General features: G+C 43.0%; 1 protein-coding gene and 1 long non-coding RNA gene across 2 annotated transcripts in view; one reads left to right on the top strand and one right to left on the bottom strand.

Moving 5' to 3' along the window:
* asap1a (ArfGAP with SH3 domain, ankyrin repeat and PH domain 1a) overlaps positions 1-23,429 on the top strand; it is an 80,205-nt gene extending 56,776 nt beyond the window's left edge. Inside the window, exons 12-29 of the mRNA XM_062993867.1 lie at positions 1,549-1,618; positions 2,673-2,757; positions 2,898-2,946; positions 4,014-4,177; positions 7,205-7,338; positions 8,124-8,215; positions 8,472-8,658; positions 10,908-10,993; positions 11,080-11,195; positions 11,801-11,868; positions 11,973-12,080; positions 14,547-14,775; positions 18,514-18,678; positions 19,598-19,673; positions 20,109-20,173; positions 20,256-20,815; positions 21,406-21,528; positions 23,340-23,429. Of these exons, the coding sequence (XP_062849937.1) occupies positions 1,549-1,618; positions 2,673-2,757; positions 2,898-2,946; positions 4,014-4,177; positions 7,205-7,338; positions 8,124-8,215; positions 8,472-8,658; positions 10,908-10,993; positions 11,080-11,195; positions 11,801-11,868; positions 11,973-12,080; positions 14,547-14,775; positions 18,514-18,678; positions 19,598-19,673; positions 20,109-20,173; positions 20,256-20,815; positions 21,406-21,528; positions 23,340-23,414 (2,452 nt within the window). The 3' untranslated portion in view covers positions 23,415-23,429. The remainder of the gene's footprint in view (positions 1-1,548; positions 1,619-2,672; positions 2,758-2,897; positions 2,947-4,013; positions 4,178-7,204; positions 7,339-8,123; positions 8,216-8,471; positions 8,659-10,907; positions 10,994-11,079; positions 11,196-11,800; positions 11,869-11,972; positions 12,081-14,546; positions 14,776-18,513; positions 18,679-19,597; positions 19,674-20,108; positions 20,174-20,255; positions 20,816-21,405; positions 21,529-23,339) is intronic.
* Position 23,430: 1 nt separating this feature from the next.
* Positions 23,431-24,423, bottom strand: LOC134312159 (uncharacterized). Its single transcript, XR_010011506.1, has 3 exons — positions 24,394-24,423; positions 24,159-24,274; positions 23,431-23,524 (listed from the first exon to the last, which is right to left on the bottom strand). It is a non-coding gene; the product is annotated as an uncharacterized LOC134312159 (long non-coding RNA).

Here is a 24,423-nt window from a genome sequence, read left to right as displayed (position 1 = left end):
AAGTACTATTACTTTAATGTATTTTTACTTAAGTACGAGTAAAGTTATTAGTCTAAAAATCTACTCAAGTAAAAAGTAAAAGGTAACTCATTTAAAATGTACTCAGAGTAAACTTCACTTCGTTACTTTATTAACAGCAGGGGGGGTCTCTTCTGTGTAATGCAAACAGGACGAGTGGATATAAATCTCACAATAGATGTTTTTTAATTCAAATATAATAGAAGAAACATGTTGATACAACATCTAAAACATTTAGGGATGTGTAATGTGTCGTTTCAAGTGCCATAAAACTTTTTCAAACTGTATAACCACTAGTGATGTGTCGTAGAATGATTCGAATCTATTGAACGGCTCTTTAACCTGAAATAAAGGAACCGACTCTTCTGGGAGTCGTTATGTATATATACGGCTCTTTAAAAGGAACCGAGACAAAAGATTCGACTCCCCGTCGCAGAATTTACTGCAGTAGTTTCCCAGACGCGATTTCTTTAGCGTTTATTTTACTCAGTAACGGATCTTATTTAAAATGTAGCGAATTACAATTCTTAATACAAAACATACTTAAGTAAAAGTAAAATTACAGGCTGTGAAATCTACTTTAAAAAGTATAAGTACACAAAAAACAAAAAAGTACACTCAATTACAGTAACGCGAGTAAATGTAATTCGTTACTTTCCACCTCTGGTCTTAACTAACTTTAATCCACAACATGGACTGATTATTATTTGTATGTAAACATTTTCGAACAAAAGTGCTTATAGTTGCTGCAGAATTTGCTACAGCAGGTGTTGTGCTTGAAGACTACAGAAAAAAGGGTCTAGTTTTTTTCTCCCTTATCAACTATTTCTACTGCTTCTTTTTTAACTGTGGATGCTCGTTCACTCACAGCTGTTGAACTCATTTAGTCGCTAATAACCACCGTGTTGTAGCGGAGTGTAATCAGAGCCGTAACGCTGAGCACTGGCTTCGTGCCTGTGGCGTACGTCATCACGCACTGACGTATGCATATTGATCGAATTTGTTTAAAAATCATATCACCGTTATTGAAACATTTTCTATCGCGATATATATCGATATCGAATTATTGTCCAGCACTAGTAGGCACACATCAATCAGCCGGCAGAGGTTGTAACAGCATGAGTTATGAGGAATCCTCTCTGGCACCCCCCTTGAACAACAGCCAATCGTTGTTCTTGTAGGCGCCCAGTCTGCCAGGTGGCAGAGCTGAGACTCGAATCGATGAGTTCGAAATGTCAGCACTGGTGTGCCAACGTGTTTTACCGCTACGCCACCTGTACACCCTTATTTGATCATTTCTGGACTTTCCTTCGATGATGGAATAGTATTCCTGTAGAAACTTTAATGTAACTGATTTAATAATGGATTCAATAATGTACAGTGCAACATATGGCCTACAATCAGTAACTGTATACCCACAAAGTCTGTATGGTATCTGTATGGTAGAGGTCAACATCAGTAGAGAGGAATACCCCAATGACTGTTGACAGGTGTTCCTAATAAAGTGCTCTTTTTCATTTGCTAATGCAGAATCCGGAAGGTGTGGCAGCGGAGGAAGTGTTCGGTCAAGGGTGGAATCCTGACCATCTCTCATGCCACGGTGAGTGCTCTTATCCCGGAAGTGTCCCTTGACATCATATTTATAGGTGTAAAACCTTTGCATACTGGTGTGTGTGTGTGTGTGTGTGTGTGTGTGTGTGTGTGTGTGTGTGTGTGTGTGTTTACCTGCCCCCTGCTGTGCAGTAACTCATGTAGACAGGATTTGGAGTGCGGCGGCACAGTGGGGGTTCGAACACGCGGTGAAATCAGCTGGAATCATGTGGGCGTGCGGTGCCCATTCTGATCAGACATTTCTATTTCTTCCAATGTAAGCGGTGGTGCGCAGGACGCCGTGGCAACCGCTGTTTAAAAGTATTTGGACACCTGACCATGAGCTTGTCGGACGTCCTATTTAAAAAAATAAATAGTGTTAAAATAGAGTGACGTCTATGTGATTTCTTCAGCGACAACAACAGCTGCAAGACTTTAAAGTATGTCTGTGGGAATCTGTGCCTCTTCAGTTAAAAAAGCACTGGTGTTGGTCAGGAAAGTCTCAAGTGATGTCCTAGTTTATTACAAAGCTGTTCAGTGGGGCTGAGGTCAGCGCTTTGTTCAGGCGAATGGAGTTTCTTTAAAACAAGCTTTTTGCATGTCTTTATATAGCTTGCTTTGTCCACAGGGTGGGAAAGGGCCTTCCCTAAACTGTTAGAAGTAATTTATTCCCCTTCTATAATTGATTTATTACACTACATTTATGAAAACGCACTCTATCGTCATTTACTCACACAGTGGCACCCACCCACTGAATGATTCCTTTCAGCTGCTTCCGTTTCATCCGGCACAGTTTTACATCGGATGCCCTTCTTGATGCAACCCTCCTGATTATCTGGGCTTAGGACCCAGGCACTGACGTTTCCCCACAATGGCTAGGTTCACATAACATCATGCGGTTTCTGTGAGCAGCGTGACTCCTACGATTGTGCCCTAGGGTTCATTCGGCAACCATTCAAACTAATTATTTTTAAATAATAATAAATGGTTATGCAACACCTATATCACTCTGTGAGTAAAAAACATCAACACTGATGTGTGTATATGTGTGTTTTACTGTGCAGTCCAACAGACAGCCGGTCCGACTGAACCTGCTCACCTGTCAGGTTAAACCGGGCGAGGATAAGAAGTGCTTCGACCTGATCTCTCGTGAGTCCACACACACACACACACACACACACACACACACACACACAGAGTAAAGTCTATTACACATGAGCTGAGGGCGGTGTAACGAGTAAAAGTGCTGTTAATGTAATTCACTCCCCCCTCTGCGTCTCTCTCCGCAGATAATCGCACGTATCACTTCCAGGCAGAGGATGAACAGGAGTTTGTGATGTAAGTGTGTGTGTGTGTGTGCATCTGTGTTCTTAGTACAAACACGTGTGAGAAGTGTGTGTGTGTGTGTTTCTGAGAATTGATGCAAAAAATGCGTTTTTGTGTGACGTTTACATACACGTTTGTTACACATGTTAATCATGGACATTAATATGGAGTAGATCTGCATTTGCTGCTGTAACAGCCTCCGCTCCAAACAAGCTACTCTTGTGCTTGCTTCTTCATCAAGCTGCTGAGTCGACTCTGTGTCATGATTCTTTTTCCCATTTGACCCAGAGTTGATTCCTTTCCCTTTTAGTTTAGCTTTCTTTGTGTGTGTTTATGTGTTGAGTTTGTACCTTGTGTTAATGGCTATGTGTGTGTGTGTGTGTATGTGTGTGTGACCATCTGTGTTCTTAGTACAAACACGTGTGAGAAGAGTGTGTGTGTGTGTGTGTGTTTTCAAAAATTAATGCCAATACAGTCCAAAAAATGTGAGTGAGCCTGTTACACATGTTACTCATGGACACACACCTCTTTAAACATCTTAATCATGGACATTAATATGGAGTAGATCTGCATTTGCTGCTGTAACAGCCTCCACTCCAAACGAGCTACTCTTGTGCTCATTTCTGCATCACCCTGCTGAGTCGACTCTGTGTCATGATTCTTTTTCCCATCTGACTCAGAGTTGATTCCTTTCCCTTTTAGTTTAGCTTTCTTTGTGTGTGTGCGTGTGTGTGTGTGTGTGTGTGTGTGACCATCTGTGTTCTTAGTACAAGCACGTGTGAGAAGTGTGTGTGTGTGTTTCCAAAAACTAATGCCAATACAGTCCAAAAAATATGTGATGTTTACATACATGCCTGTTGCACATGTTAATCATGGACATTTAAATGGAGTAGATCTGCATTTGCTGCTGTAACAGCCTCCGCTCCAAACAAGCTACTCTCCAAGCTGCTGAGTCGACTCTGTGTCACGATTCTTTTCCCCATTTGACTCAGAGTCGATACCTTTCCCTTTTAGTTAAGCTTTCTTTTTGCGCTCGGTTTGTACCTTTAATTAATGGCTGTGTGTGTGTGTGTGAACAGCTGGATCTCAGTGCTGACTAACAGTAAAGAGGAGGCGTTAAACATGGCGTTTCGGGGTGAGCAGAGCGCTGGAGACGACGGCCTGGAAGATCTGACGAAAGCCATAATCGAGGATGTGCTGCGCATGCCTGGCAACGACATGTGCTGCGACTGTGGAGCACCAGGTCAGACGTGTGTGTGTGTGTGTGTGTGTTGAAGCATATTTAACAGGTGAAGAAACCAGACACACAGCTGACACATGTGTTTTCATTTGCACGTCTGCATGTCCCGAAAGAGGATGTTTGTGTTTGTTGCACCGACAGTTTCACACTTTCGTCTCTCTGTAACACCCCGTCTTTCTGTATCAGTGTTTATCCGTCTGTCTGACTCCTCACCGTCTTTCACCTCAGTTTAGTTCAGAGGTGCTAGACTGGCACAACCCCTCCTGGGTGGCTGATCGCAGCTACTGCGAGTGACGAGCGCTCATATTAGTTCCGATTTAAACAGAAGAATCTTTACAGCTCTGCAGTTGAAGCAGACTCTCCGCTTCCATTCTGTATGTTTATTAGTCCTGTTTGTTGTGAGCTTGTGTGGCGTTATAGCTTTTCTTACAGAAACACAGCCAATCGTGTGTCCGTGTAGCTGTCCGGCTGCCTGATAACCCTGAACGGCTGTTCTCCACTTTGAATTAGAACCACAGCATTGTGGGAAGAAAACGAGATATTTTATATCGAGATGTGAAATTACATTTACAGTGTATCACGAAAGTGAGTACACCCCTCACATTTCTGCAGATATTTAAGTATATCTTTTCATGGGACAAAATGACACTTTGACACAATGAAAAGTAGTCTGTGTGCAGCTTATATAACAGTGTAAATTTATTCTTCCCTCAAAATAACTCAATATACAGCCATTAATGTCTAAACCACCGGCAACAAAAGTGAGTACACCCCTTAGTGAAAGTTCCTGAAGTGTCAATATTTTGTGTGGCCACCATTATTTCCCAGAACTGCCTTAACTCTCCTGGGCATGGAGTTTACCAGAGCTTCACAGGTTGCCACTGGAATGCTTTTCCACTCCTCCATGACGACATCACGGAGCTGGCGGATATTCGAGACTTTGCGCTCCTCCACCTTCCGCTTGAGGATGCCCCAAAGATGTTCTGTTGGGTTTAGGTCTGGAGACATGCTTGGCCAGTCCATCACCTTTACCCTCAGCCTCTTCAATAAAGCAGTGGTCGTCTTAGAGGTGTGTTTGGGGTCATTATCATGCTGGAACACTGCCCTGCGACCCAGTTTCCGGAGGGAGGGGATCATGCTCTGCTTCAGTATTTCACAGTACATATTGGAGTTCATGTGTCCCTCAATGAAATGTAACTCCCCAACACCTGCTGCACTCATGCAGCCCCAGACCATGGCATTCCCACCACCATGCTTGACTGTAGGCATGACACACTTATCTTTGTACTCCTCACCTGATTGCCGCCACACATGCTTGAGACCATCTGAACCAAACAAATTAATCTTGGTCTCATCAGACCATAGGACATGGTTCCAGTAATCCATGTCCTTTGTTGACATGTCTTCAGCAAACTGTTTGCGTGCTTTCTTGTGTAGAGACTTCAGAAGAGGCTTCCTTCTGGGGTGACAGCCATGCAGACCAATTTGATGTATTGTGCGGCGTATGGTCTGAGCACTGACAGGCTGACCCCCCACCTTTTCAATCTCTGCAGCAATGCTGACAGCACTCCTGCGCCTATCTTTCAAAGACAGCAGTTGGATGTGACGCTGAGCACGTGCACTCAGCTTCTTTGGACGACCAACGCGAGGTCTGTTCTGAGTGGACCCTGCTCTTTTAAAACGCTGGATGATCTTGGCCACTCTGCTGCAGCTCAGTTTCAGGGTGTTGGCAATCTTCTTGTAGCCTTGGCCATCTTCATGTAGCGCAACAATTTGTCTTTTAAGATCCTCAGAGAGTTCTTTGCCATGAGGTGCCATGTTGGAACTTTCAGTGACCAGTATGAGAACTGTACTACTAAATTGAACACACCTGCTCCCTATGCACACCTGAGACCTAGTAACACTAACGAGTCACATGACATTTTGGAGGGAAAATGACAAGCAGTGCTTAATTTGGACATTTAGGGGTGTAGTCTCTTAGGGGTGTACTCACTTTTGTTGCCGGTGGTTTAGACATTAATGGCTGTATATTGAGTTATTTTGAGGGAAGAATAAATTTACACTGTTATATAAGCTGCACACAGACTACTTTTCATTGTGTCAATGTGTCATTTTGTCAGTGTTGTCCCATGAAAAGATATACTTAAATATCTGCAGAAATGTGAGGGGTGTACTCACTTTTGTGACACTGTACATTGACATGAAATGACATTTAGCAGATGCTTTTATCCAAAACGACTTACAGTATACAGTCTAAGCAATTGACGGTTAGGGGCCTTGCTCAAGGACCTAACAGTGGCAACCTGGTGGGGTTTGAACCAGCAACCTTCTGCTTACTAGTCCAGTCCCTTAACCGCTAGGCTACAACTGCCCCTAAATGCTGCAATTACATTTGCGAACACTCTTGTCCAAAGTGACTTACAGTTATGACTGAATACAACTCAAGCAAGTTGAGGGTTAAGGGCCTTGATCAGGGGCCCAACAGTGGCAGCTTGGCGGTGGTGGGGCTTGAACTGGCAACTTTCTGATTACCAGTCCAGCACCCTAACTGCTGAGCTACTGCTGGACGTGTGGAAATGTGAAGACCAGGTTTGCATTTTTGATCGTGAGTTTCCTGATCCTGAGCTCTTGTCGTGGCTTCATAGCTCTTTAATGTGATTTAACGGTAGTCCGAGGGGTGTCCAGGCTGTGTCCAGAGGTGTCCAGACCAGTAAACATCCAGCTTGTTTGTTCTCGTTTTCTTTTACTGTTGTACCTCAAAATGTAGAAAACAGCACCATCTTCTGGTTACGTTGTGAATTGCAGGTTGTGAATTGCAGGCAGTTAAGGTCACTGGTTCAAGCCCCATCACTCTCAGATTGTCACTTTTTTGCCCTTGAGCATAGCCTTTAACCCTCAATTGCTTAGACAGTATATTGTTATAATACTGTAAGTCGCTTTGGATAAATTTTTTCTGCTTATTAATGCCATTAATGTGGACTGTGTGTGTGTGTGTGTGTGTGTGTGTGTGTGTGTGTGTGTGTGTTGCAGAGCCTAAATGGTTATCCACTAACCTGGGTATCCTGACCTGTATCGAGTGTTCAGGGATTCACAGAGAGATGGGCGTCCACATCTCACGCATACAGTCCATGGAACTGGACAAACTAGGCACCTCAGAACTCTTGGTAAGACGACTTGGTAAAACTAACCAATCATGTTTAACGTTTAGGATCCTGTAAGGACCAATCAGGAGTGTTTACCTCATTTTTAAAATACGTAATGGTGAAGGGGACCTCAGGTGGCCTGGTCAGGGCTCCAGGTCAGGGCTTCAGGTCAGGGCTCCAGGTCAGGACTTCAGGTCAGGGCTTCAGGTCAGGGCTCCAGGTCAGGGCTTCAGGTCAGGGTTCCACTGACACTTTTGGAGAAGCAGTGGATACCGTCTGGTCAAGGTGCTGGTATGAGCAGCAAAAGAATATGGAAAAAGAAGCTCTTTGTAGGAATCTGTTGCTGCCTATTAGAAAAAAATTGAGTTTGCAGGTGCACTGGGGAATTGGTTATGTCTAAATCTAAGAAAACAAGAAGAAATACTGCAAATAAGGAAATCTATTTCAGGCTGTGTTAACATGATACGTTATGAAACAGCTTTTGCGGCTCTTGCATCCTACACCGTGCAGATTTGCCTCTTTGAGGCTCGGTTTTTAGTGCTTGCCACTGAATTTTATCCCCATTTCGAAGGGCCGCCCCCTTCTTCCACTTAATTTAGTCATTTCTAGTTGGAGCTTATTTTTCTCTTGTAACTGCTATGTCCACCAACTCCGATCTAGAAGGGCCGAGACTGTCACACACTGAATTCTCCTGTCGTAGACTATTTCTTAGTAAACCAGAGAGACTCATGGGACCATATATTACACACTAAAGCCTTTTGTAAGCTTTTTAAAATATTATTTACTATGTTTTGCTCTTTTGACAGCTGGCCAAGAATATAGGGAACAGTAGTTTTAACGAAATTTTGGAAGGGAATCTTCCAAGCCCGTCACCGAAGCCTACACCATCCAGTGACATGTAAGTACACATGCGCCCTGTCTTCTCATTACTGGAATATCAAGGTGTTTAACATGTTCTCCTAGATTCAGCATGGGTGTCTTACTACCTCCTCAAAACCTGCAGATTGGCTTGAATTCTATAACTGCCCGTGTGTGTGTGTGTGTATGTGAATAATTAACTTTGTAGTTGCTTGTTGCCTTGTTAAAGGACCCTCCGTGACACTGATCAGGATGAAGTAGTAAATGGATAAAGAGTCATTTCTGTTCTCTTCCAGGACCGAGAGGAAGGAATATATTAATGCCAAGTACGTGGAGCATCGGTTCGCGCGGCGTACGGCGACCACCGCCACGGCGAGGCACGGCGACCTGTACGAGGCGGTCAGGACTCGCGATCTGCTGGGCCTCGTGCAGCTCTATGCCGATGGGGTGGAGCTGCTGGAGCCGTTTCCAGAGGCAGGACAGGTACACAAATAACAGCAACACAAAAATACAACTCAAAAAATTTAACACACAAGATGATGTGCAGGATTTTCCACTACCACACCAGCACTGGGATCCTGAATTCTCTGGATTCTGAGTTCGAATCTCTGCTGTGCTACCGGTTGACTGGGTGCCCCTAGCAGGCGGATAAAATTGGCCACTAGTCTGCTGAATGGGAAAAGACAGGACTAAAAAAAAAAAAAAAAGGGGGCGGGGCCTCCTAGGCTATGTATGGACTCTGGTCAGTGGAAGAATGTGGAGGTCAGTGTGTGACTCTCCCTGCGAGAGACTGGCCTCATGCACAAATCCACCAAAGTACATGTGAATGGACTGTGCACATGTGTCAGGCAAATATACCCTCCTGGGGTGCAGTCAGGCTCCCCAGCAGCAATACACCGGACACTGTAATGTCAAGGAAAAGCTGCTAAATAAACGTTATAGTGTTTCTCACAGCGCTAGATTCACTTCTCGTTTTTCTCTCCTCTACGTACACACACGTTTAAAAACACAACAGTGTTTCTGGTTGAACCGTTTGGCCCTTAAGGGCATTTGTGGCCAATGTGGCCTCTTCTGATCACTACAGGGTAGAAACACAACTTCCTGATCTCTGTAGAGCTGATGTGACTTCACCAGTGTTAGTAATAAGTGTGAAACAGGAATCCAGAATCCCGTGTCCACATACTTAGGCCGCCTATTATAGTGCTTCACATTTATAAACAGTTTGGAGAAGGCCCTTTCCTGTTCTAACATAACTGTGCACATGCATAAAAATCGTATATGAGGGATCTTCAAAAAGTTTCCACACTTTTAAAATTCAATACAAATTGAACAGGCGGGTATGAAGGATTTATTTGCTTGGATTTATATTAGTTTAGCGCGTCCAATTTCATCCCATCTATCATCCTCTCATTAGTGCGGATTCCTGCTCCTGATTGGGGCTGACGAGGCCGTTCCACGCCTCCTCCGAAACGTGCACAGCCAATCGACCGTCTTATCACCCATACTTGACGAGTGTAGCGTGGCAGAGCACCGTGCACGGAGGATCACACACTCCGCCACACCCCCTCCCGTCTCCATACAGGCGCCACCAACCAGCCAGCAGAGGGCGCAACCGCCCCGTTCCTGAGAGAGCATCCCCTACGGTCTCAAGTCCCGCCCCCCACCCGGACAACAGGCCAATTCATTGTCCATAGCCGCCCAGCCTCGACCGTAAAGGCAGAGCTGGATTCGAAACGACGCTCCTTCGAGATCCAGCCCTGGTTGCAGCGCGTGTCTTTTTACCGCTGCGCCACCTGAGCGGCGACCTGCTTGATTTTAAAATATTTTTTTTGGAATATCTTAGGCCCTGTCTAAGGGTGTAAAGGGGCCATGAAGGTTCCCCTCTGCCATAAACCACCCCCGGTTAAATAGTCCCACTTCACTTTAGACTTTAAGTAGTAGTTTTTTATTTACATATTGATCCAGATGATATTGTCGTGATAAATGATAGAATCTGAAACTGAGATTTTTTTTTTTTTTACATGTGCATGTGAAACGTTGGTGGCCGGTGCCCGTTCCTCCAAAACAAAATGTCACACCACGTCTATAGCTGCTTTATTATGGCGTGTTTCAGTACCTGTAATAGAAACAGGATCTGAGACTGTCTCAGTTGTCTACGGCTCTGTTTAAAGATGCAGAATTATTTAAAGTTCAGACGAACCGTCCTTTCATGTGGTGGCCTTTTTGGTACAATATATTGGCAAAGGTATTGGGACAACCCAACACGTCAGATTCAGGTGTAATAAATCAGCTATAGAAGGGAAATCACATGCTTCCAACTTGCAGCAGCAGTTTAGGGAGGGCCCTTACTTGTTCCCGCGTGTCTACGCCCCTGTGCCCCTGACCTCAGCCCCACTGAACAGCTTTGGAATGAACCGGAACATCAACTGAACTTTCTTGTTAGACATCAGTGCCCAGCCATATAAATCAGATAGAGGTCACTGTTTTAATACTGTATGTTATGAAATGGGACGTGTATTGGTTGTGTGGTCTTTTGATTGATAAATGGGGTACAGAAGGCTGACAGTGTATAGAGCAGCATCCAATAATTGTATATTATCACTACAAAAACACTGTTTTATTTAATAATATATGTGATTCACAAATATTGATTAAGATTGCAAAATAATGTATTTATTTCTAAATCAAATATTTATTTCTAATTAAACTCATGCTTTTAACTTAATGCGCAGGACCCCGGTGAGACGGCTTTGCACTTCGCTGTGCGGACCGTGGACCAGACCTCGCTGCCCCTGGTGGATTTTCTAGTTCAGAACAGGTGCTTGTTTCCCCTGTAGTTTTAAATACTCCTTAATGTAAATAAAGAAGAACACGGTGCTGATGTGTGTGTGTGTGCGTGAACAGTGGTTCTCTGGACAGACAGACGGAGAGTGGGAACACGGCACTTCATTACTGCTGCACCTACGAGAAGCCTGAGTGTATAAAACTGCTACTCAGGGGGAAGCCGATGATCGATATAGGTCAGTGGAACAGCTACACAATATGCAACACAATATGAATATGAGCATATAAATATATAAACATATATATATATATATATATATATATACAGGGGTTGGACAATGAAACTGAAACACCTGGTTTTAGACCACAATAATTTATTAGTATGGTGTAGGGCCTCCTTTTGCGGCCAATACAGCGTCAATTCGTCTTGGAAATGACATATACAAGTCCTGCACAGTGGTCAGAGGGATTTTAAGCCATTCTTCTTTGAATCCCGGCTTTGCCATGCAGCCACTGTTGAACCCTTGAAAAAATGACCTTCACCCTCTCGGCTCCAGGGGCATTGTACAATGGCTGACACTGTGCTTTGACTTTCATAATATATATTGTTTGGAAGCTGTGACCAGAGCAAAAGAGTTAAGGTACTTTTTTCAAGGGCCCAACAGTGGCTGCATGGCAAAGCTGGGATTCAAACCCACAGCCTTCCAGTTAATAACCAACAGCTCTACCTACTAGCCTACCACTGTTCTTAAAATAACTTGTACACTATGTGTTGTTTAACTTGGGACATTAGACACAGTCGCAGTAACTTACTCGTCTAATCAGTATCTTCTCATTGCAGTTAATCAGAACGGGGAGACATCGCTGGATATTGCAAGGAGGCTGAAGAGCGTCCAGTGTGAGGAACCTGTAAGTGTCCACACAGCATTTAATGTAGCGATGGACCTTTCTAGACTGTAATACGCTGGACACTGCATTTGAAGTATGAGCCACATCTGTGTGTGTGTATGTAGTTGGTGGAAGCAGCAGCTGGAAAGTTCAACCCTCATGTCCACGTGGAGTACGACTGGAACCTGCGGCTGGAGGAGATCGATGAGAGCGATGATGATCTGGATGACAAGGTTAGATATGCACACTTCAGTTTAGTGTTAAACCAAGGATTCGAGTCACAGTGACACGTCAAAAGACTCACCAGTGTAATAAACACTTTAGCTTGTACAGGACGTGAAAAAAACCACAGCTTTCATTTAAGTGTGAAAGTCAAGCTGCACTAATCGTATCCTACAAAGTGTGGGATTAAATGTGTGATTATTGTTTTCATAAATCAGACATAAGTAAGTGAACACCTCATAATTATTATATACAAACCAAATCAGTCATATAAATGAAATGAAATGCCCTTAACTTTGTGCACATGGGCACAGTCATGCTGCAGCAGGAAAGGGCCTTCCCTAAACTGTTGCTGCTAAGTTGGAAGCATATCGTTTCCTTTATATACATAAATTTATCAACTGTTTTATTCATGTTTATATACTTTTTGTGTAATCAACATGTAACTACATATATAATGTATAAAACTATAATTGTATATATTTAAAAATGTATAGCTACAGAAAATGTGCATAACTACGTAATCTTATTTATATAATAAATTTTTTATAATTACTGATTAACATAACTGTAAATTTTTATTCAATGTTATAACTACATAAATGTATATAACTATATACTTTTATACAATAAACATGTAACTACATTTATAATATATAATGTATATAATGTAATGTATAAAACTGTATTTTTTTATATTTTAAAATGTATAGCTACAGAAAATGTGTATAACTACATTAAATAATTACATAAACATGTACACAAGTATATAACTAGTATTTATATAGTAAAATTTTATAACTACTGATATACATATATAACTACATTTTTATACAATGTTATAACTACATAAATGCATATAATTTTATACTATAAACATATAACTACATTTATAATGTATAAAGTGTATAATGTAATGTATACGACTATAATTTCATATATTTGAGAATTTATAGCTACAGAAAATGTGTATACCTACATAATAAATGTTATATTTTCTTAAATATGTATACAAGTATATAACTGTAGAATTTATATAACATAAATGTTATAACTACCGATAAACAATTGTGTATATAACTGTACACTTTTATACAATGTTATAACCACATCAAATGTAAGTGTAAAATAGTATATAATAAAAAACATAACTACATAAAAAGCATATAACTGTATAATTATACATTATAAAAATAAAAAACTACATAAAATATACAGTATAACTGTTATTTTGTATATTTTTAATAATTACATAAAAATGTATATGTTTATAATAGTTTTATAACTACATAAATATGACTATAATAATAATAATAATATAATAATAATAAAATTTTATTTGAAAAGCGCCTTTCATGACACCCAAGGACACTGTACAATAAAAATATAGAAAAGCTAAGCAAAATAAATAAAATACACATTGACTAAGCAAAAATAAATAAAATACATATTTACAAACATAGGAAACACCAAACATGTGGCACAGTTCTGAGTCAGCTGGAAAAGATGTTTTGAGGGTTTTGAACACTGCTGCAGATAAGATTTCCGTACTTCTGGTGGGAGGAGCCTAGCATCACCTTGGCAACCTCACGGCGTTGCAGTGACCGGAGTGAGGGAATGTTGCTTTTAGCATGCTGTTGGTAAACAAAAGTCCGAACTGAGGCTCGGTGGGAATATTTAGGCCTTTGCAAAATACCAATGTCGCGGTGGAGCAGTTTATACCGTGAATGTCCCAGAGCGTAGAGTTCACTGAAAGAGCACTCCATCGTCATGATGAGACCGGAGACGTTGTCTAGACCAGAAAAGTTGCAGAGACTCCAAGCCATCCAATCCCAGCAGCCAAAGGAGCAATTCCAAACAATCCACATTGACAGAGAAAGGAGTTATCCGCTAACTCTCGCTGCTCCGGATACACCGCTCCACATCATAGAAGCATCAGCAACACAAGCACAGTAAAAAAGATCCCAAATCCAATGCATAAAATCCAGTACAATGTTTCGTGCAATGTTTTCGTTCAAACAGTTTCACTGGGGGAGAAGCGGCATCCAAACACACCAGCGTAACTCTCACGACCCAAAAATGCACGAATGGCTAGTGACCACAGGAGTGTGCGAAAAGATGAAAATGAAAGAAAATTACGATAAAAATGAAATAAAATACAATAAAATAAAATAAAATACGGCAACGGTAGCGGCAGCCAAATGCGCCAGCGTTCACCATCACCATGACAACTATAACTATAATATGTAATTCAATGCAATAACTAAACATGTTAGCAGCACGTAAAATGTATATAACTATATAATTTAAATATAATAAACATGTAACTACATATATAATGCATATAATGTATATAATATATTGTAATGTATACAGCTATAATTTTATTATAAAGATATGTAGCTATATACGTATAATGTATATAATTGTATACTGGGTGGTTATTGTTTGTTTGTTTGTTGTTTTTATGTGAACAGCAGCCGAGTCCGGTGAAGAAGGAGCGTTCTCCACGACCGCAGAGCTTCTGCCACCCGTCGAGCGTCTCACCTCAGGAAAAGCTCTCATTACCCGGCTACCTGAGCCACAGGGACAAGCAGCGGCTCTCATACGGTGCTTTTGCTAACCCGGTGTACAGCACGTCCACCGAAACGCCCGCCTCTCCCGGGGCCGAGGCTCCCACGCCAGCCGTCAAGAGCGGCCCTAAAGGTACGCGTTAGAAAATGTGTTATTTAATGAGATCGCTAACGGTTGCGCAACATTTGACATCTTGGACATTTTGACTGAATTGCCGTAGGATTGCTAGGACGCCTCATAGTGCAAATTAACCAACGTGAGACACTCGAACGCTACATGAATAAAAAATGTTAAATCACTAAACACAAAACTTTAAGTCTGTGAATTAGGTAGGGCCTTAATTATAGCACCAGTGGATACTTCTCAAGCTGGAAATGGAAGGGACCTTCCTTAAACTATTGCTGCATATACAGTGTATCACAAAAGTGAGTACACCCCTCACATTTCTGCAAATATTTCATTATATCTTTTCATGGGACAACACTATAGACATGAAACTTGGATATAACTTAGAGTAGTCAGTGTACAGCTTGTATAGCAGTGTAGATTTACTGTCTTCTGAAAATAACTCAACACACAGCCATTAATGTCTAAATAGCTGGCAACATAAGTGAGTACACCCCACAGTGAACATGTCCAAATTGTGCCCAAATGTGTCGTTGTCCCTCCCTGGTGTCATGTGTCAAGGTCCCAGGTGTAAATGGGGAGCAGGGCTGTTAAATTTGGTGTTTTGGGTACAATTCTCTCATACTGGCCACTGGATATTCAACATGGCACCTCATGGCAAAGAACTCTCTGAGGATGTGAGAAATAGAATTGTTGCTCTCCACAAAGATGGCCTGGGCTATAAGAAGATTGCTAACACCCTGAAACTAAGCTACATCATGGTGGCCAAGGTCATACAGCGGTTTTCCAGGACAGGTTCCACTCGGAACAGGCTTCGCCAGGGTCGACCAAAGAAGTTGAGTCCACGTGTTCGGCGTCATATCCAGAGGTTGGCTTTAAAAAATAGACACATGAGTGCTGCCAGCATTGCTGCAGAGGTTGAAGACGTGGGAGGTCAGCCTGTCAGTGCTCAGACCATACGCCGCACACTGCATCAACTCGGTCTGCATGGTCGTCATCCCAGAAGGAAGCTGACGCACAAGAAAGCCCGCAAACAGTTTGCTGAAGACAAGCAGTCCAAGAACATGGATTACTGGAATGCCCTGTGGTCTGACGAGACCAAGATAAACTTGTTTGGCTCAGATGGTGTCCAGCATGTGTGGCGGCGCCCTGGTGAGAAGTACCAAGACAACTGTATCTTGCCTACAGTCAAGCATGGTGGTGGTAGCATCATGGTCTTGGGCTGCATGAGTGTTGCTGGCACTGGGGAGCTGCAGTTCATTGAGGGAAACATGAATTCCAACATGTACTGTGACATTCTGAAACAGAGCATGATCCCCTCCCTTCGAAATCTGGGCCTCATGGCAGTTTTCCAACAGGATAACGACCCCAAACACAACCTCCAAGATGACAACTGCCTTGCTGAGGAAGCTGAAGGTAAAGGTGATGGACTAAACCCAATTGAGCACCTGTGGCGCATCCTCAAGTGGAAGGTGGAGGAGTTCAAGGTGTCTAACATCCACCAACTCCGTGATGTCATCATGGAGGAGTGGAAGAGGATTCCAGTAGCAACCTGTGCAGCTCTGGTGAATTCCATGCCCAGGAGGGTTAAGGCAGTGCTGGATAAAAATGGTGGTCACACAAAATATTGACACTTTGGGCACAATTTGGACATGTTCACTGTGGGGTGTACTCACTTATGTTGCCAGCTATTTAGACACTAATGGCTGTGTGTTGAGTTATTTTCAGAAGACAGTAAATCTACACTGCTATACAAGCTGTACACTGACTACTCTAACTTATATCCAAGTTTTAGTTCTATAGTGTTGTCCCATGAAAAGATATAATAACGTATTTGCAGAAATGTGAGGGGTGTACTCACTTTTGTGATACACTGTAAGTTGGATGCATTAAATTTTTGCTATGTAATTGATTTAAGGGGTGTCCTAATACTTTTGTTCATATAGTGTACACTGTGATGTTAGGATCACCTGCAGACGTTGTCTGTCTGTTTACTAAGGAAACCACAACACACTTCTGTATGTTGCTATGGATACGGGCGGAAATATGAACGCCTTAATAGTTTACATTTATGTCTTGAAAGTTTACGACCTTGTCAGCATGCATATTAACATACTGTACGGCCTACATAGCATGTGTGAATACAGCGGTGCAGTTTGGGCGACGGCTCCTCTTCAAGTGTCTCTGCTCGGCGCTAGTTACCGTTTATAGCCCGAGGGAGGAAGTAACACGGTTGCGACACGATCTCAACCAACCACAATGTTTCACTTCAGAGAGGAAGCTACATTTGCATGGCAGACCTGAACAGATGGCGTACGTTTATTGTCTGATTCTGTGTGTTACTGCGTGCTGATGATCGTGGTGTGTTGTTGAGGTCTGTGAGGCTGACATGTTTGCACACAGTGTCGTTAACACGCCCTCTTCTCGCCCCGGGCTGTTGGCAGTCGGGCAGTCAGCGTTTGTTCGACTAGGAAGGAATGTTCGGCTCTCCAGGCCACAATTTCCACACCGCACGTCACTCACACCTGCCTGAAGACTGTTATACTGGTCTGCTGAACAAAAGGAATCTGCCATTATCACTAAGACCCTACCTAATGAGCCTTTTCCCATTCAAGTGTCTCATGTTTACTGGTTAATCTGCACTATGAGGCGGTCCTAGCAATCCTACGGCAATTAAGTTAGCAATCGGTGTCGAACTCTAAAGCTGATAAAAACATGACTCCCAACCAATTCTGTGGACGCAGAAAAGGGCAAAAAATGGACGAGAATTTTATTATTGTATTTGAGACGGAGTCTCACACCATAGTTTGATCTTCTAGGTTTACATTTAACTATTAAGGTAGCTGAATTTCACCACTGCTACCGGGTGGCTGGGCGCCCTCTAGCAGGCACAATTGGCTTTCAGTCTGCTGGGTGGGAAAAGACCGGACTACGCGGTGGGGTTATAAACGCTGTGCAAGGACCTTGGTTGCCCAGGGCGCCTGTACAGAAAGTGGAGGAGCGCAGAGATCGGGGCGTGGCTCTCCGTACGCGTACCCGACCTCACGCGCAAATCCGCAGAAGTATGGGAGGATAAGAAGGGATTGGTGGACTGCGCACACATTGGAGTGAGTGTGTGTTAGGCACATATACACGCCATCGGGGTCCTCGGCAGTGGATTGGCTATGTTAAAATAGGAGAAAAATGTGGAAAAATGCAGAAAGAATTGGCAACTTGGCAGCAGCGGGGCTTAAACTGGCAACCTTATGATTACTGAGCTTTCAATGCCATGGTTTAAAGAAACCTGCACGGAGCCTGACCTAAACAGCTCTGGAATGAACCGGAACATCAACTGATGCTTTCCAACATCAACCATTCAAATGCTCTTTTGACCGAATGGGCACAAATTCCCACAGACGTATAAGAGGGGCTTGTTTAGAACCTTTAAGGAAATACAAGATCTTTACTAAAATTTCCTCTAACTTACCATGCAATGGCTGTAGGTAGACTGGCCTCTCTAAATTGCCCCTACCAGTACCAAGAACCAGTCAAACCAGCATGAGCCACTTGACTCCATTTGTAACCTTTTGGTACTGGGTTTGTACTGATCTCTCAGATCAGATGATGCTCTGGTCTGATACATTTATGTCTTTTTATCCTCTTTTTGTAACAAAACAGCATCTCTGGGGGATCGGTGCTTAAATCCACAGTGCTGACGATGGACTTCATGCTTTAGTTTACTTACACGTCTCTCTTACTTTACAGCTCCTACCACCGGCCCTCCCACCTCTCTCCCGCTGGGTCCTCAGCCGTGTCCGAGCGGCAGCTCCACTCTGTCTAAGAAAAGGGCTCCTCCACCTCCTCCGGGAGGCCACAAACGCACACTGTCGGACCCTCCCAGCCCGGTCCTCCAGGGGCCACAGAACAAAGGTAGTTTAATACCGTGTACAATTTCAAAATGAACAACTGAATTTTGTTACCAGTAGTCAGCAGAATAGCACCATTGGGGGTGGGGGGTCTTTAACAGACTGTTCTGTCTGTCAGAGTGACACTAGCCAATCACGTTCATCTGCGAGCTTACAAATACAGAATAGAGCAGGTAGCGCCCCCTTCAGTTAAGTTCAGCTGTTCTGTGATATTGCATGAACTGTATTTTGAAAATAGATGATCTGGAGGAAGCACATGCTAGCCTCCAAACTTCTAGACTAAGGGCTGTTGTGTACTAAGACTCTCTAAGCTAACAGGTAGGATTTGGCGGTGACAAATTTGCAGGAAAAGTATTTTTTAAATGGCTGTGACTTCTTACCAGGGCGACAGTCCCAGGTTCTCCGTCTCTTCTTTACTCTTGGGGTGTGTTTATACTCGTAATTCGGTTCCCTTGGTCCAGACCAAACAAGAAACAAATTTGCTTAGAAATGGACCTTGACCCTGCTGCTGAGGCGGCCTCGGTCCAATTATTTGGTGTGCACCAGGGTCAAAAGGAAGCTTCGCACTTACTGTATTGAATCGCACTAACAGCGTTTACACCAAAGTTTGTGGCAGTGGTAGTGCTAGTAGCTCAGTGGTTAAGGTACTGGTGATCAGAGGGTTGCCGGTTCAAGTCCAACCCTTGCTAAGTTTCCACTGTTGGGCCCCTAAGAAAGCCCTTTCACCCTTAATTGCTTGAAATGTATTCAGTCATAATTGTAAATCACTTTGGATAAAGCGTCTCCTAAATGCAAAATTTAAATGTTTAAATTGAACCAAATCTGACGAGTATAAACACACTGTTATGCTTCTCTGATGTGACCTCTGTTTGCCTTCTAAATTGCATTTTAATTAAATATATTTACATTTTTCTGATCCTCAGGGAGTGACCAGACCCCTCCTCCTGCAAACAGGACCTCCCCGGCTAACAAATTTGAAGGAATTCAGCAGCAGCAAAGGTGCCAATAGTGCTTAATTCCAATGTCTCTCTATCTCTATCTCTCTCTCTCTCTCTCTCTCTCTCTGTCTCTCTTGTTTATTCTAATATATGGACCATTATAAACACTACATGGCCTACGTTATCCTCCTGGGTGTGTCCGAGGGAGGGAGGTGCCTGACTTCAGCTCCACTGAACAGCTTTAGAATTAATCAGAACATCAATTGAGGCTTTGTTGACCGACATCAGTGCCCAGCCATACAAATGCCGTGCTCTTTTTACTGAATGGGCACAAATTCCCACAGACATAGTCTTATGAGACGCTTTTCTGTTGTTATAGCTCTATTTAATACAAAATATTTAATGCGGTGTCCAACAAGCTTATTGTCGGGTGTCCAAATACTTTTGGCCATACAGTGTGTATATACGTATATCATTCACCTCTTTCTTTTTTCAGCACTACTTCTAGTAATACAAAATCAACTCTGGGGCCGAGAGTCTTACCCAAACTACCTCAAAAAGGTGAGTTTTGACCCCTTTATTTAAAATTTTTACCCATGAGCACTGCTGTACCCATGTACTGAAGATTCTCTTCTTCTCACAGTGGCGTTACGAAAGACTCCGGGCGTTTCCTCAGTGGACAAACCAGGTCAGGGTCCTGAAGTTCTGCAGAAGCCCACCCAGCTGGCGGACACGCCCACCAGAGCTGCGGACACCATCACCAGACCCACCGAGCCTCCTCCCAAAATTCCACAGGCGGCCGAAAGAAAGGAATCCCAGACGGGCGAGATTCCACCCAAACCGCACGTCTTGGACCTGCCCCCTAAACCTCAGCTTTCCGATCTTCCCCCGAAACCCCAACTATCAGATTTACCCCCCAAACCCCAGCTGTCTGATCTGCCTCCCAAACCCCAACTGAAGGATCTTCCACCTAAGCCTCAGCTCTCTGACCTTCCCTCCAAACCTCCAGCGTCCTCCACCACCGAGCCGCCTCCAAAACAGCCGACGCTAGAAGCCGACGCGTCTTCCAGAACGCAGCAGGTGGAGGTTCAGTCCTCCACGCAGCAGTCCGAGCTCTCGCCGAGGCAAGCCAGCGAGGACACCAACGGTGCACCGGCGGGCGTCGTGGAGATGCCCGTTCCTCTGCCACGCAAGATAAACACGGTAAGTAGCAGATGTGTGGGAAGGAATAAAGCTGTCGACTTCAGCAAACCCCACAACTGAAGGTTTTGATTGTGTTTTGAACATTTGGCCTGCTACGAATTACAACCACGACCCATTTTTGGCTTCTTGTTCAGAGTCCGTGAAGGCGCCTGGCATAAGGGTTGGGATTTGTTTAACTTCTGGTAACCATACAGAACAATACTGGCTTTAAATAGCTGGTCCAGGGTGCTCAGGTGGAAGAATTATAATGCGCTAGCATTGAGTTCAATTTTTAGCAGTGCTATCAACCTGGCCAGGTATTCAGCGGTCACAATTGGCCACCACTGAGAGAGGGAGGTTGACAGAGTTGCAAACATGAGCGGCGAATGATTCAGGGCAGCACGGCTTTCCGTAAGCAGTACGGCTCTATTTGAGAGTCTGCAGCTGGCAGGTTAAAAGAAGCGGATGGGCACAGTCATGCCATTTCCTTTATGTAATTGATTTATTACACCTGTTAGTAGTCGTTGTGGCTGAAACACACAAATTTTAAAATTAAAAAGGGGCGTCCCAATATTTTTGTCAGTGAATTACTGCTTTGTTTTGTTCCATAGGGGAAGAGCAAAATCAAAAGGGTAAAAACCATCTACGATTGCCAAGCTGACAACGATGATGAGCTGACCTTCACTGAGGGAGAGGTCATCATCGTTACAGGGGAGGAGGACCAGGAGTGGTGGGTGAGTATGACTAAACTGGGTGTCCACATACATTTAAGGTCAAATGTTTCTATACATTTGTAGGGTAACAACAAGAACATGAGGCACATGTAGGAAAAAGGTTATGCAACATCTGTATCATGTAAAGAAAAATTTGAAGGTCTTCGATTGACCAAGAGATCGCTGGAGATCTTTCACAGCACTGTTGCATACATATTTAAGCCTGAGGTTTTAGGTAACAGACTGATGTCTGGATGTTCTTCATTATAATTATCTAATAGAGCAAACTTTATGGCAGGTGTTTAAACTTTTCTTGATGGGGACCAGATGAAAGTATATATGCAAACACAGGCCACAGACTTTATAATAAAACAAATAAAAATATAACAGAGCTACCTGATTACTAACAATTACAATTCCTTTTTAATTAAGTGACTGATGATCTATCTTTGACAGTGTGTGATGAAGTAAGCTACCCTTACCCATCACCAGAATGACTATTGTATGTACTTACATTCATTGAGAGTATCACCACCTTCTCTATCACCTGCTGGTTCCATTCAACCAGCCTTCAGAATAGGAACCGCCTACAGAGGAACATTACAATCTGCGGGAAAACCATTGGACTGCCACTCAGAAATCTGTCTGTAGTGTACGAACATTTAACACGCAGGCTTGCACATCGGATTACCCAAGACCCCTCCCACGCTCTATACTTAGCGTTTGAGTGGCTGCCCTCAGGCCGCCGGCTTCGCTGTCCGGCGTGCAAGACTCAAAAGAAGAAGGGCGACTTTTGTACCCAGATCCGTCCAGCTCCTAAACTCAAGGCCTTTCCATTCAAACACTTCCTCGTAATACCTCATTGCAATTTGCACTACTGTGTATATACCTAACAGTCAGTCACTTTATATCTTGTATTTAATTACTTAGTCACTTTATATTAATTTTTTTTTTTTGCTTTTTGCTCTGTGCCCTCAATTGCCCCTCGGGGATGAATAAAGTTTTCTGAATCTGAATCTGAATCTGAATTACCTGTTGAACCGGTGAATGAATGTCTAAAAGAGTAATTAGGGAACAATAGGGTTTTACTTACCTGGGTTGATCCATCTGCTGGGAAGGAGAGGGGAGAAAAGATCTGTTAAATGATGAGAAAGTGTACAATATAAATAATGTGAATGATCGTATATACGGAAAGTGCCATGGCCACGAGCGTGTATAAGTAGACAGTATATTGTTGCTATTACCCAATGTAAGAAAAGAACTATAGGTACATTCAGTACTCTTGACTTACCTAATAATAATATTGGTTTAGCCAGGGGAAGGAGTTACGGATATATAAGCAGCATGCAGGTAAAGATGGGGGTCAGTCTGTGATTAAAGAGAGAGAGAGAGAGAGCCAGCCAGCCAGCCTTTATGACTTTGCAGTCATTGGTTGTGTGAACGTTGGCTGTTTCAAACACAGCTACTGTATTTTGATTGTGGCATAGTACAGTGTTTGTTGAGACATTTTATTCACTACAATCCTGAAAAGGTTTCATCTAATTATCTACTGTAATTAAATGTATTTATTACCATGAATTAAAGTAGCTAACTAGTTGATTAATAAAACATGCAATTACTTTTACACACCGAGGGGAAGTTGGTTTTTTTCTTCATTTTTTCTTCTAATAAATAAAATTATAATTGAATCCCTGTCTGTCTAACGTTAAATTACTTTTACCTTACAGGTGTATGTAAACTTTTGACTTTTGAATGTAACATTTGCATTGTTTGTATTTCTCATACAAAGCACAACAGGTGACGCACTTTTATATGCATTTTGTTTTTATTAGATCGGGCACATAGAAGGGCATCCGGAGAGGAAAGGCGTGTTCCCGATGTCCTTCGTGCACATTGTGTCCGACTGACGACACGACTGCCACGTGTGAGGCCACCCTGTAGCACAAGCTCCGCCCCTTTCGCCTCTCACTGGACTTCGGGCTCCGCTCTGTAAATAGCTGCTGTATCCCAAACCCATCTCCAAGAAAAAAAAGATACATGGAATCAAGACAAAAATAAAAAACACAAGGAACACGTGAACAAACGTGTTAACAAACTGCATTCTCATGCCTACCAGTATTACCGTAGCCGCGGCGGCGCAGCATGCTGACCTGGGTATGCAGTAGCTATCTTCGGAAACTAGCACTTAACACTCTCAGTGTATGCTGTAACCGTGTATGTGTTCACGTATGGAATTGTACGTATGTTCATCGTTAGCGTGTGTCTGTACATATGTATGCACACCATACGTGTGTGTTTATGTACCTACGTTATGTAAGATGTAAGTGTGCTAATGTATGTTAACCCCTGCTTGCTCGGGAGCTGGACTGACTCCTTGACATTTTAGCTTGGTGTTTTAAGAGTCATCTTTCCAAATCCTGGACGGATTGATGAATGAAATAAGAAAAAAAATGAAGGTTCCACTGAATATTATATTAGTCTTGTCCTCAAGTAACCAGGGATAAAAATTATATTTATGCATTTAGTCGTATTAAATTACCCAGCTGTCTATAATCTTTCCTATACTGCTGCAGACTCCTACCCTGACCGAGAAGGGCCGTGCATAAAACACACCCCTTTGGCATGTGCAGTTTTGAACCGCTTCTTTTCACCTGCTACAGAGAGGTATCACGTACGGAGCATCACGCACTGCTCTCCATTATTCAGCATCTCCGTGCGAGCGTCTTCGTGCCAATCATGCCGGTCGTCTCCTTTACCTATAAGACATCTCAAAAACACAGTATGGCCAAAAGTATGTGGACACCTTTCTGAAAGAGTTTGGGTGTTTCAGCCACACCCATTGCTACATTACATTGCATCTCAAATGAACGATATAAAAGTAATTACATGCTTTCAACTTCAGGGCAACATTTTGGG

This window comes from Trichomycterus rosablanca, chromosome 4 (assembly GCF_030014385.1).
Source record: "Trichomycterus rosablanca isolate fTriRos1 chromosome 4, fTriRos1.hap1, whole genome shotgun sequence".
Lineage (NCBI taxonomy): Eukaryota > Metazoa > Chordata > Actinopteri > Siluriformes > Trichomycteridae > Trichomycterus > Trichomycterus rosablanca.
This window is presented reverse-complemented; position numbering and strand designations above follow the sequence as displayed.